Source organism: Pleurodeles waltl, chromosome 4_2 (assembly GCF_031143425.1).
Source record: "Pleurodeles waltl isolate 20211129_DDA chromosome 4_2, aPleWal1.hap1.20221129, whole genome shotgun sequence".
Taxonomy (NCBI): domain Eukaryota; kingdom Metazoa; phylum Chordata; class Amphibia; order Caudata; family Salamandridae; genus Pleurodeles; species Pleurodeles waltl.
In genome coordinates, this window is record NC_090443.1 from 511440211 (window position 1) to 511453922 (window position 13712).

General features: G+C 47.5%; 1 protein-coding gene across 3 annotated transcripts in view; it reads left to right on the top strand.

Annotated features, from left to right (window-relative positions):
• TPR (translocated promoter region, nuclear basket protein) overlaps positions 1–13712 on the top strand; it is a 920136-nt gene that overhangs the window by 641160 nt on the left and 265264 nt on the right. For all 3 annotated transcript variants that reach the window (XM_069232002.1, XM_069232003.1, XM_069232004.1), the window contains exon 39: positions 12078–12164. In XM_069232002.1, the coding sequence (XP_069088103.1) occupies positions 12078–12164 (87 nt within the window). The remainder of the gene's footprint in view (positions 1–12077; positions 12165–13712) is intronic.

The window sequence follows — 13712 nt, forward strand, 5'->3', positions numbered from 1 at the left end:
TCTGCAGTCAGATCTGAAGTTTTAGTGTGCTCCGCCACAAAGGGACTTAGCAGAGTCCATCCATGCGTTGGAGGAGACTAGGAAATAGCTGCAGTGGATGCTGCATGACCATGATTTGACCAGCCGCAGACCCCTCTATCTACCAGACTCAGGAGAGGTGGGGTCATTATGAATGCGCTCTTGCTGGGTTGTGGAGGCCACCTGGTGGAGATCAGAGGATTCTGGTCTTCAGCAGAAACCTGCCTACACACCACATGCTGCAAGTGCAACCACTTCACTTGGCATTGAAGGTGTCCATCCCTACCATTAAGGGGGAAAGGTTGCAGGTTCTCACAGATGCCATGTGATATTGCAACAAACTGGGCAGTGTGAGGTTGTGAGTCCTGTGCCAAGAGGCCCTACTTCTCAGGAAGTGGCTAAACACACGGGGTATTTCCTGGTTTGCCCAGAACCTGGCAGGATCTTTAACCACCAGGGTTGACTAATTCAGCTGCCATTGGCTAGTAGATCATGAACGGCAGCTACACTTTGAGGTGGCGCGGGATGACATCTTGCAATAGGGAGAACCCTTGATCGAATTTACCACCACCACAGGAAACGCTTAGAGTCCATAATTTTGTGCGCTTGGAGTTTCCACAGCAGTACTCTCTCGGGGATGCCTTATTTCTCAACTGGGCTTGGAAGGCCTGTATGACCTTCTGCCCCGAACACTCCTGCCCAGAGTGCTGAAAGTATCAAGAAGGACCTGGCCAAAGTCATCCTACTGGCCCTGGACTGGCCATGAGCATTTGTCCTCGGCCTCAAGCTGCCCCTTCTGGAGGACTACTGTTTGCAGCAGCAGCAGGGCCTGGGGTCTTTCATCAGAGCCTGTTCAACTTATACCTCCATGCATGGAGATTGAACAGCGACTGTGGATGGTTGGTGTCATCCTACCAGCCAGGCATCTATCCACCAAACCTGTGTATACAGAACATTAGGAGATGTTTGTTGCTTAGTGTCCCCATGCCCTGTGACATCTAATCTCTAAATGCAAAATACCCAAAAGGCTTTTCTTTGGAAACAGTTGGTTATCTTTTTGGCCTTTTTGAGTTCCAGGTGAGCCATACCTGATTAGCCATCAGTTTTCAAATCACTTATTGTGATGCGTTTCTTGATGGGGCTGATCCACATGTTTCCACCAACAACTTTTGTGATGTGTAGTGGTGCCTAATTTATTTCTTATGTGCGCTCCTTTTTGACAGTTACACTGCTGTCCTCTGTCTGTTGACCATCAAGACTGTGTTCCTCATCGCCATGACTTCTGCAAGGAGAAAAAGTGAACTCCAGGCCCTCTCTCTCCAGCAGCTTACACTTCGTAGTTTCGGGACAAACTAGTCCTCCTGACGGAGGCAGTATTGTTGCACAAGGAAGTTGCACCATTCTACATTGAGAAGTCCATCACTCTATCTGCCTTTTTATACTCCACCTCATCCTTTTAAGGAGGAGAAATGCCTTTGTCTTTTTTGACCCCAAGAAAACCCTCCATTTGTTTACATCAAGAGGATCAAAAAATACTGTTTAGATGATCAACTATGGGTTTCTGTGGTACAAAAAAGGGAAAAGCGGTGCAGAAGAAAACCATCTCACTATTCATTTTTTTATGCATCAAGATCTGCTACAGACTGCCCAAGAACGGGCACGGAAGGGTTGTGCACTCATTTCACCAGAGCAAAGGCTGTTCTGAGCTCAGACATCTACTAAAACGCTATTGCCTGGACAACCAGGCCTGGCGAGATGAGCATTTCACCAGTTTGTCCTGCAGGATTTCTTAGTCTGAGCCATTGCACAGACCCACCACCTGGAGTTCTGCTTTGGTATATATTTACAAGGTGAGGAATATGTGGTTAGATGTCTATATCAGAAGAACAAGTTGCTTACCTTCAGTAACATTTTTCTAGTTGATCCTCTAACAGAGGATTCGTCACTGACCTTCTGTCCATATTCTGTGTTACAGACTGATGCAGCCCAATCTGTGTGCACATCTGCACACTGGCATATTGTGATTTCCATGGACCCTGTGTCCAACTGTGCAGACAAAGATCAAAACGAAACCAATGTCGTTGCTTGGAGGTGGCGCAGATACAGAGGCCCCAGTGTCAAATCCGGGTCAGACGTAGATCCACACAATGCCACCTACTGATTTGGATGGGAGTTGCTATGAAATTCTTCTGGATCCAGACTGACACCTTTGGAAATTCACAAAGTGAGGAATCTAAATATTGCATTATGAACAAGTAACTTTTGGTGATGTTTTTTTTTGGTAGACACTGCATTCAAGTGCAGATGCATATCTGGTAGACTTCTAGTCGTGGATTCCTTACCTTTGAATATCCCAAGGCATCAGATTGGATCGGGAAGATTTTCAAGCAGTGTACTCCTCTGTACCAGTGGATTTGGAGGCACCTGCCTGAAGAGGATTTTCCTCTGGCAGGTGCTAATGAAGTTCTGAACTTTGTTGGATGTGGTCACTGTTGTCTTCCAAATTTATTCTCCGTGCAGACTGATTTTACGTTGGGTTTTAAAAAGATTGATCTTGGTTTGTAGTGTTAGATCTTTAGAGCTCCAGGTTTTGTTTAGCTAAATTAAGTAAGCCCTTGCTTTGCGGTTTCTTGCCTTGACATTGGCATCTGTGCTGCCCTGCTTGCCTGTGACACTGCTCAGTTGGATGAAGGTCTCCACCTCCTCCAGTGCATCGCCTGCAAAAGAGACCTCAGTTGTACTGGCTGTGTTAGCCTTCAGAATCTTGGTGTTACCCCTGTGGATTCTGAGGCAAATTTGTGCTGATGTGACTGCCACATAGTCAGTCTTTTCTTCCATTTGCTGATGGGTATGGGAGAATAGGGCCAGATCATCTTAAATATCCAGGCTGTCAAGCTGCGTCCAAGGTGTCCATTGGATCTCATTTCTTCTGCTTGCTGTGGATGGCTTCATGATCCAGTCTATAGCCTTAAGGAAGAGAAACGGCAAGAGCAAACAACCCTGGTGCACTCCAGTCCTCACTTGGAAGGTTTCTGTAAGTTGTCCTCCATGGACTATCTTGCATGTCATTCTGTCTTAAAAAGTCCTGTGACTTTCGAGTTTATCTGCCACACTGTAGTGCCAGAGGAGTTTCTAAACAGTTGCTCTGTCAATGCTGTCTAATGCCTTCTCATAGTCAAAGTTAACATAAAGGGGGGGGTTTCCATTCCATGATGCACAGATGATGGCAGTGTTGCTGGCTGGTCTGTGCATGATCTATCTTTGTGAAAGCCACCTTGCTAGTGTTTAGTTGTTCCTTCATTCTGTTCAGGATAACTCTTTTGAACACTTTGCCTGGCCAAACAACATTAGCAAAAACAGCCTAGGGCAGCATACTTTACTGTTCCCAGCTCATGAAGAAATCCTGAAAGAAGCTCTGCCTGAATAGGTCAAACTTATTGCATACCTACATCAAACTGTACCAGGCAAGCCCTGACCTGGAACCCTCAAGGGAAAAGGGAAAGAGGTAGGCCAAGAAACACCTGGCACCGAAGCCTCGAGGTTGACTGCAAGGAGATTGGTTACACCTGAAGTCCGATTGAAAGAAAATCCCAGGACAGAGATGGCTGGAGAGTCCTGATTTCTGGCCTATACCCAAAGAGTGGTAGTAGGCATAAGTAAAAGTAATTAACCCCTTACACTAGTAGTTGGCGTCATTAGGCTTCACGTCGGGTGGTCATCTGTGCCAGAAGTGCCGTGCCACCTCTGTGCGCCATCAGTTTTCTTTTTTTTGTTTGTTTTTCTTTTCCGTATCCGATATATCTGACCCGTATTGAGCTACCGCTCAGTCATTTTTTGACTGGTCTTTTTTGACTTTTTATCTTTTATTTTTATATCATATCCTGGTGTGAGGATGTCACCCAAGATATTGGCTGGTTTCATAGGGAAATGTCTGTGACAGACCGCAGTTAGTGTGTTTGTGGTGCTTGTAGCTGGGACATGACTGCAAAGCTGGTGAACTGCTGCACAATGCACCCAAAGGTGCAGAGGGAGCGATCCCTCAAGCTTCTTGCCACCTGAAGTCGGTAGGTTTTGTGAGGCTCGCAGTACTCATAGCAAGGGATGTTCCAGGATCGTTTGCAGAGCCCCTCCTGATGCACGTGAAGTCATTGGGGAAGTCCCACAAGCATAAGAAGGTAAAGTCCAAACACTTTGACTCCCTGTACCCCCCACCCCCGCAATCATCCGTCAGTCATTTGACTAAGCAAAGGAGCATTTGCTTGCCAGGACCTGAACCTGGATCCACCTCACACTTCGATTTTCCTGGAGCCGAAACAACTATCAGCTAAAGGAATTTTGATGCCATGTGGCTCAGTTTTGGGTGGCTGGGCTCCAAGGGCATCGGAGGGTCCCTACTGGAATCACTCTGGCATGTTCACCTTCAGCACCAGTTGAGCCCCAAGGGTCTCTGGCTGGATCCGGAGCAGAGCCACCAGCAAGAATGAGACAGTCTTTGGCTCCTGCTTCAGTGCTGAGTACCCAAGCGCTGCCATCCCCATTGTCATTCCCAACTCCTAAACCGAGACGAATATATGCCATCCGACGCTGCGCTCTGCGCCGATGAGACTTTGTAGAGCATAGCCAGTGCCTTGTTTGACTGATAGGCCTGATGAGGGAGATTTTTGGAGGAGGTCTGCACTTCACAGTTGGCCACAAGCATTTTCAGTTCCCTGTGCTGCCTTTCGGCCTTACCACTGCTCTTTAGGTGTTTTTTGCATTCTTGGGGGAAGTATCAACATGCCAAAGTCACACCTGATTCTTCCTTGCATCAGAGCTATTCTGGACACAGTGCAGTTTTGGACCTATCCTCTGAATATCCTGGGCATGCTGCTTCAGTTTGTGGTTCTGTGTTTCAACCTCTATCTTGGATTTCAGTGAGACAGACTGAGTCTGCTGAGTCTGTTTCCTGCATCCAGAAGGTAACGCATGTCCCCTGGCACATATGGGCTCGGCATTGGGACCTGAAGTCCCAGTAGGCACAGCATCAGGGGAATTTCAGACATGATCCAGATATTAAAGATCTGCAGTGGTGGTCGACAAACCACGATTGGGTCAGCAGCAGACCCCCTCTCCTTTCCCCACTCAAAACTGACGGTGGTGACAGATGTCTCTCTTGGATTGGGGCAGCCATTTCGGAGAGGTGGAGATCGGAAGCCTCTGCTGTTTATCAGAGTCTCAGCCCCACATCAACCTTTTGGAGTTGAGTGATTCGCCTGGCATTGAAAGCCATTCTTCCTACCGCCAAGGGAAGGCTGGTTCAGGTGTTCAGACACCACCGCCATTTGATATCGCAACAAACAGGATGGGGTTGTGGACCCTGTCTAGAGTCCTTAAGTCTATGGACAAGGCTGACGTACCAGAACATATTCCTGGTGTTCACCATCTGGCGGGCTTGCTGAACTCCAGAGCCGACAAACGCAGCTGGAGGTGGTGCAAGATCTCTTCAGAGATTGGGGAGGAACTTGGTTTGACCTATTCACCGCTGCTGATGAGCAGTGTCGGCCCTTCTGCTCACTTGTTTCCAATGTGACTCTGCGATTTTGTCTAACGTGGAGTTAGGGCCTCCTGAACGCCTTTCTGCTGATACCACTCCCTCAGGAAGACCAGGCCCAAGTCATTTGTGTGGCTCTGGATTGGGCACAGTGTGCCATCTGGAACTCCTGGACATTGGCCCTCTGATCAGGCTGCCCCCTTAGGAGGATTCACTGTTGCAGAAACAGGGTAGGGTCCTGCACTCAAACATGCCCAGGCTCTGCCTTCATGCATGGGATGTTGAGTGGCAGCAATTGACAGTTTTTGATCTTTCTACAGGAGTCTGTGACGTTGTTCTGTCATCCAGGTGACCATCAACCAAAACTGTATGTTTGCCGTTGTGACAGATTTGTTTCTTGGTGTGCTACCAAAAATGCTGATCACTATTTCTGCACCCTGACCGAGGGGTTTATTCTTTTGTTTGGCCTGGCAAGGCTTTGCTTTGGGCACAGTTAAAGGGTATCTTTCAGCCATATTGTCATTCTTGCAGCAGCTGCTGTTTGTCACCTACTGGGTCTAGTTTTCTTACAGGACTCCAAAACGCCTTCACCATGCCCTAATCTGACTTGAACTTATTTTTGACGTACTTGATGTGCTAGTCATTCGAGCCTATGCACTGCAGCCCTCTGCATCTTCAGACCGAGAAACTGCCTTTCTAGAAGCCAGGAGGGTTAGTGAACAGCAGACACTTTCTATACACCCTCCATACACAACTTTTTTCCCCAGACAAATTGGATGTGAGAGCATGTACCTTTTACCTACCATAAGAAGTGACATGCTTTCTTGTAGGTCAGAATTCCCCCTACGACCCATCTTTGTTTCACCTCACCCTTCCAAAAGGGGGGGGACGCCACCAGCTTGGGCCCAAAAAAGTTTAATCTATCTACTTTTATCGTAACAGAGTTCTGGGTGGACGATCAATTCTTTATTAGGTTTGTCAGAAGAGAGAAACCGTGCAGAAAAGGAACATCTCAAGATGAATTGTGCTCTGGGTAGGAGGCTGGCACAGTGTGTGGTGGACACCTATGTTAAACCTTCTACTGTGTCCAGGCAACCCTCGGTAGGTAGTGTTGTTGTCCAGATAGCCAGGGCTCTAGTGGTAGCTGTGGTGAGTAGCCAAGATGTATCTAGGAGGAGTGTTAAGCACTTGCGATACCACAGCAGTCAGTCACTTGTCACACATGAGATGACCCACACAGTGTTAGAAAAGTAAAGGTAGTTTATTACAGTAACCTCAAACTAGATTACTCTAGGTAAACCCCCTTCTGGAGTTATGTACACACAAAATATACACAGGTAGGTATTGGGCAATAGTGTAAAATAGCAAGGGCCCTATGTGGAGGAGGGGGGGGAACCATAGACTAAAAAAGTGGGATGAGAGAATAGGTCCCCCACCAGAGGATATGAAGTAGTTAGCCAAGAGTTCTGGGAGAGAAGTACAAGGAGGTAAGTAACTAGAAGACCGACCAGGAGAAAAGTAAGTTACCCGGTTGCCCCATATACTTCCAACGGGTCTCGTAAATGGATTATTGCAAAAGCAAGACCAGGCTGGTGGAAAGCAACGTGAATTCCAGATGAAGAAGACCTGCAGTAGATAGGGACAGAGCCCAGTCTATGCCGAAGAGTCTAGGTGGGGCAGGAGGCAATGCCCACCCTCCTGTGGTTGAAGATCCAGGTTGACTGATGGATGCAGTCTAGCTGCGGAGCCCAGGAGCTGCAGAGGAGTCCCTGAAGTCACCTAGGAGCTGCCCCTCATCGGTCACCAGATTGCAAATGGGTCAGTGGACAGGACCACCACCAACAAGCACAAGCAAATACGACTGGAGCCTTTTGGAGATTTGCAGAGCTGAAGAAGACTAGCAAGGCCCTGGGGACTTGACTCTTGAAGGCGAGTCTGGGCTGACCCTGAGAAAACAGGAAAACCAACTGAAGCAGTCTGAGCCCCCACGAGCAACCCACTGGCAGCAGGCACAGTAATTTGCAGTGGGGCCCAGTCCGCACACGTGAAGAAACATCACCGCCCGCAACTTCAAGAACGCCCCCTGGTACACCACTGAACTACAAGACTTCAAGTGTAAATGCCACAAAGCAGAGAACCTGGCAACAGGAACCCTCAACCACCAGCTTCTCCACCCTCAAATCCTCCATTCACAATCACCACCAACTCATACGCACCACCAAAAGAGCATACTACAAGGAACGCATAGACAGTAACTCCCACAACAGCAAAGAACTCTTTACCATCATCAAAGAGCTCTCCAAACCCAGAAACATAGACCCCACACACACACAACTCCCCTGCGACTCCCTTTCAAACCACTTCCACTGCAAAATCCTAGACATACACAACAGTTTCAAACCACACACACCCACCACACACACCTCACTCATCCAACACAGACCCCCCCCGCCCCACTCCCCCCAACCTACTAATCACCTGGGCCCCAACCACTGTCAAAGAAACTGAAAAAACTATGAATTCCATCCACTCTGGATCCCCCTACGACCCCTGCCCCCATCGCATTTACAACAAAGCCAGCCCAACCATCGCCCCCCAAGCGTTGCGACATAATCAACAGCTCATTTGACACCACTACCTTCCCGGATCCCTGGAAGCACGCAGAAGTCACTGCACTCCTAAAAAAAAAAAAAAAAAAGCCCAAAGCCGACCCTGATGACCTCCATCTACCACCCCATCTCTCTCCTCTCTTTCCCCGCCAAAGTGGCCAAGAAACTAGTAAACACCCACCTGTCCCACTTCCTTGAGGAAAACAACACTCTAATCCTCCCAGTCTGGGTTCCGCAAGAGCCCCAGCACGCATGTACTAACGACATCAGAACTAGAGTCGACAAAGGCAAGACCGTCGCACTCATCCTCCTGGACCTCTCCGCTGCCTTTGACACGGTGTGCCACCATACACTGCACACGCCTCCAACACAGGGATTCGACACAAAGCCCTAGACTGGCTCACCTCCTTCCTCACCGATAGAACCCAAAAAGTCCCCCCCCCCTTTCCACTCCACTGCCACCAAAATCATCTGCGGAGTCCCCCAAGGATCCTCCCTCAGCCCCACCCTTTTCAGCATTTACATGACCCAACTCGTCATCTCCCTCACCCACAACCCTACTACCACCAAAACCAACCTCCACGCTGCACTCCTTGACACCGCCACATGGATGACAGCAAACCACCTCAAGCTCAACTCCAACAAATCCGAAATAATTGTTTTCAGCCCCAACATAACCATATGGGACGACTCCTGGTGGCCCACCGCCCTAGGCCCCGCAAACCACGCACGCAACCTTGGCATCATCCTGGACCCCTCCCTCTCCATGACCCAGCAAATCAACGCTGTTACCTCCTCCTGTTTCAACACATTCCGCATGCTGTGAAAAACCTTCAAATGGATTACCATAGAGACTAGAAAGACAGTCCCCCACGCACTCATCAGTAGCAGGCTAGACTACGGAAACGCCCTCTACGCCGGCACCACACTCAAACGCAAACTCCAGAGAATCCAGAACGCAGCCGCCCGCCTCATCCTGGACCTCCCTTGCCATGAACACATCTCATCGCACCTCAAATCCCTTCACTGGCTCCCCATCGCCAAGAGGATCACCTTCAAAATCCTCATCCACGCACACAAATCCCTCCACAACACCGGCCCAACCTACCTCAACGAAAGAGTGAACTTCCACACTCCCAATCGCCACCTCCGATCCGCTGTCCTTGCACTCGCCACAGTCCCCCGCATCCAACACGCCACAAAAGGAGGCAGATCCTTCTACCTCGCCCGAAGGCCTGGAACTCCCTCCCCACCAGCCTCTGCAAGACCCAACACCACCTGCTCTTCAGAAAAATCCTCAAGACATGTCTGTTCAAACAGTGACTACCCAGCCCCCCCAATCGCCTCTGGTGCCATGAAACCCTCACGGGTGAATAGCGCGCTATATATATTTTTTGATTGATTGAAGAGGAGCCCCACGTTGCTGGAGCAGCAGAGAGGAGACTTTACTTACAGAGGTGTAGTGCAGGGGGCTAGGGCTACTTTAGGCCTGAAGATCCCTTGGAACAGGAGTAGACAATCCTTGGTTGCTGCATTAGTTGCAGTGCACAGGAGTTCTGTCTTGGAGGAAGAGACAAGGGCTCACCATCTCAAGTTGGACAGAAGGCAGAGAGGACCCGTAGGAGCACTCAAACACCGCCTGTGTTGAAGAATCTTTGCAAGTCCGAAGGACAGCAAATCCTAGCAGCCTTGGGCCCCTGTCTTGGGTGCCTGCAGATGCAGGGGAGTGACTCATTCACTCCAAGGGAGATTCCTTCTTGCTTCTTTGGTGCAGCTGAAATCTTTCTGACCCCAGAGGATGCACAGGCGTCAATATGTTGCAAGTTGCTGACGAGCAGTGGAAACAATGTTGTCTCGGTGTTGCAGTCTTATTCGGTTCCTTTGAAGTCCAGCAGTGATTCTGGTGGCCAGGAGCAGAAGAGTTTTTTGCAGAGGAGTCCTGATGGAATCTTGCATGACAAATCTGGGTATCCACCCACAAGGGAGTCCCTAAATACCCCAAAAAGGGGCCTGGTCACTCTGAGGTGAACACCTATCCGAGAGGGTCACTGATGTCACCTGCCTACCCTGACCAGTCCGATGCTCCCAGGGGCCTCAGCCCATCTTGTTTCAAATATGGCAGAATCAAGTGGCCACCTGGAGAAGCTCTGAGCACCACCCCTGGGGTGGTGATATACAGGGGAGTGGTCACTTCCCTTCCCTTTCCTTTGTGTAGTTTTGCGACAGAGCAGGGACCGGGGGTCCCTGAACTGGTGCAAACCGGATTATGTAAAGAGGGCACGAAATGTGCCCTTTGTTCTGCTTCCTCTTGCTTGAGCTGGTCAAGCAGCAGGAAGGCAGACTCCTGTCTGAGGGGCTGCAGCAGCGAGGGCTGCTCGAAGATCCTTAAAGACTGGTAGGAGCAGTACTGGGGGTTCTCTAAGGAGACCCCAGAATGCATGGGATTATGCCAGCAATACTGACATTTGTATTGGGGTATGATTCCGACATGTTTGATACCAAACATGCTTCGGTTCCAAGTTACCATTATGTAGCTGAACCACAGGTAGGCCTGTGGCCAGTACATAGCTAAAATGGCTTCCCCGTACTTACGAAGTCCAAGGAATTGCAATTGGAGTTCGTAGGGACACCTCTGCTCATGCAGGGGTGCCCACACACAGGGACCTGCACCCTGCCCTTTGGGCTGGAACGGCCTACAATGGGGTGACTTACAGTGACTTGGTGCAGTGACCAGCAGTGAAAAGGTGCATGCACCTTTTCACGCAGACTGCAAATGGCAGGCCTGCAGACAGTTTGCATGGGCTCCCCTGGGTGGCATAACACCTGCTGCAGTCCATGGGGGACCCCTGATGTACCAATGCCCTGTGTATCTAAGTACCATAAGCAAAGGACTTACAGGGGTACACCAGTATGCTAATTGTGGGACGTAAGATGTACCAAAGCAACTAAATTTGAAGGAGAGCACAGTCACTTGAGTCCTGGTTAGCAGGATCCCAGTGAAAACTGTTGAAGCACACTGACCGGCAAAACGTGGGGGTAACCAGGCCAGAAAGAGGGCACTTTCCTACGCTCTGCATTAAATAAAGCTATGCAATGGCCTGAAAGCAACCCTTTGAGGGCTTGTGTGCTCATTACACCCGAGCCAAGGCTCATGTAGTCTGTCTGGGACATAGGTCAGGCTGCGACATGGGTGTCTTTGCACAAGTTAACCAACACTACTCCCTAGGCAGTCAGGTCTGTTGTGACAGGCATTTCGCCACTTCTGTCCCCCAGTAATTAATGGTCTGTTCGCAGGCCCACCTGTGGAGCTATTGCTTGGGTGGCTATTCTAAGGTAAATAAGTTGTGGCTAGAAATCTCTATCAGATGAACAAGTTACTTAGCGTCAGTAACTCCTTATTTGGTAAAAACTATCTAGCCACATATTCCTTACAGATCCACTCCCCCTTTGCGAACACATTTATCTACACTGGGTAGCCCTTGTAGGTCCCTAATGTCTGTACAGTGGTCCATCAGCAGTCTGTCCTGGCTCTGTGCTTCTGTTGCAGAAATGTCACAAAAAACTGTCAGTTTGCTGGGGTGCTGCCTATATAGGCACTGCACATGTCACATCTGGCATGGCTGATAAGGCAGATGTAGACTCAAACAGTGCCACCTACTGATGTGCAGAGGTACTGCTCAAGAACTTTGGTATCCAGTCTGATGCCTGTGGAATATTCTAAGGTAAGGAATCTGTAACTAGGCAGTGTCTATCAGATAAGACATTACCCAAGATAAATTGTTCAGTAGGTTCTCTATACCCAATGTGAGGCACACTTTGGGAATGGATGCTAACGAAATGTAAATTGGATATTTTTTTGTGCATGTGTGTGTCTTTGTGTTTGTATATTAATAATTTTGTTTCTTTTTTGTTTTTGATAGGAGGAAACTGCACCTATAGTAGAAGAGAGCCCTCAAACTGAAACTGAGCAGCAGGGCTTTAGTCAGGAATCTAATGCTGTCCCAGAGGTGAGCTGAGAATTATCACTTATAGCATTTAAGAATGGGGCTAGTATGTCTGTTGCCCTGTCCAGACATCCAGTGTTTGTTCTTGGACTGATTGGTCGTACACTAATTTTGTATGCCCCTTTACTGATAATTTGATTGTTTTGTACTATGTACCCTAGAATTGACCATTTTCAAAAATCTTCAAAGCCAACAACAAAAAACTATTTTTTACTTTGATCATACTATATTGTGCAGGCTGTGTCTGATAGTTGTTCCTAACGCTCTATAAACAAATGCAGATCTGTTTGTTACCATTTTACAACCAAGGTCTTTAAGTACCTCATGCTGTTAACATCCCCTCTGTTTGTGTACCTTCCCCGCAATCCTTCCATCTTAGTTTCGGACAAAGTTCTTTTTAGTGTTTTGTTAAATTCTAGTCATGCAGGTGTTGAAATATTACGCTCCTCAAACATTAATATCTCAAGTGTGTGTGTGTGTGTGTGTGTGTGTGTGTGTGTGTGTGTGTGTGTGTGTGTGTGTGTGTGTGTGTGTGTGTATATATATATATATATTTTTTTAAAAAAAAGTAATTTGGTCTTGGAGAAAACATATTCACCTAGATTGCCTTAATGCTTTATCGACTTTGCTTGTCTATGTATTTATTCTGTCAACCCCATTGTACTTTAAGATAGTACAATTCGAAAATCTTTTTGGCTCAAGTTACGTGGCTGTGCCTTAAAAAATTGCATTTCTGGCGACTTATCACTGCTGATGACTTGCCAATATAGTTTAACCTTACTTTGATTTTTCAGGCATATACAAAAGGTTGAAGTGCAAGTTGCATATTAATGTGAGGGTATTTTCTTGCTGCTGTGTGAAAGATGTGCATTTTGGAGTTATATCTCTAACACAAGCATAAGCAGATGTCAAATTAAATTGTAAACTATTCAGATTTTTTTGTTTTTCCTACAACATTACAATTAAAACATTTTTACGTTTTTTACTCGCAGTAGATGTTAGCCTTTAAACATGTTCACCTCTTATTCATTTGGTAGTTTCCACTTCGAAAGAATTACTTTTTAAAAATATGAGCAAATTGTTTTGAATATTAGGAAGTATGCAGCATTTTGTTACTCACTGGTTTTACAATTATTTTTTGCGAAGATTCTGTGGATACTTTCTAATGCATAATCCCATACTTATTGATTCTGTCAAATCTCTAAGATTTTTTTTATTGCTATTTGAAATAAAGTTGCATCACATGAAGTGCATTTCGTTAATCTGAATTAACTATTAATTTTGTGTTGTAAAGTAAAATGAACAAATGGTGTTACCTGTGGTTCATAAACTTATCTGTCATTTGGCCACAGCACACTATCTGGGCTTATCTGCCCCATCAACCCTACCTTACTTTTTTGCAGCTTTAGCCGAGGTACCCCATGCCATCAGCCAATTCAGGCCTATGAACGTGCCTAGCAGTTTCACTGCCACAGTGCCCACGACCGCAGTGATCAGGGTCAGCATGCTACTCAATCCACAACACCCTCAAGCCCACACCAAAAGCCCCAC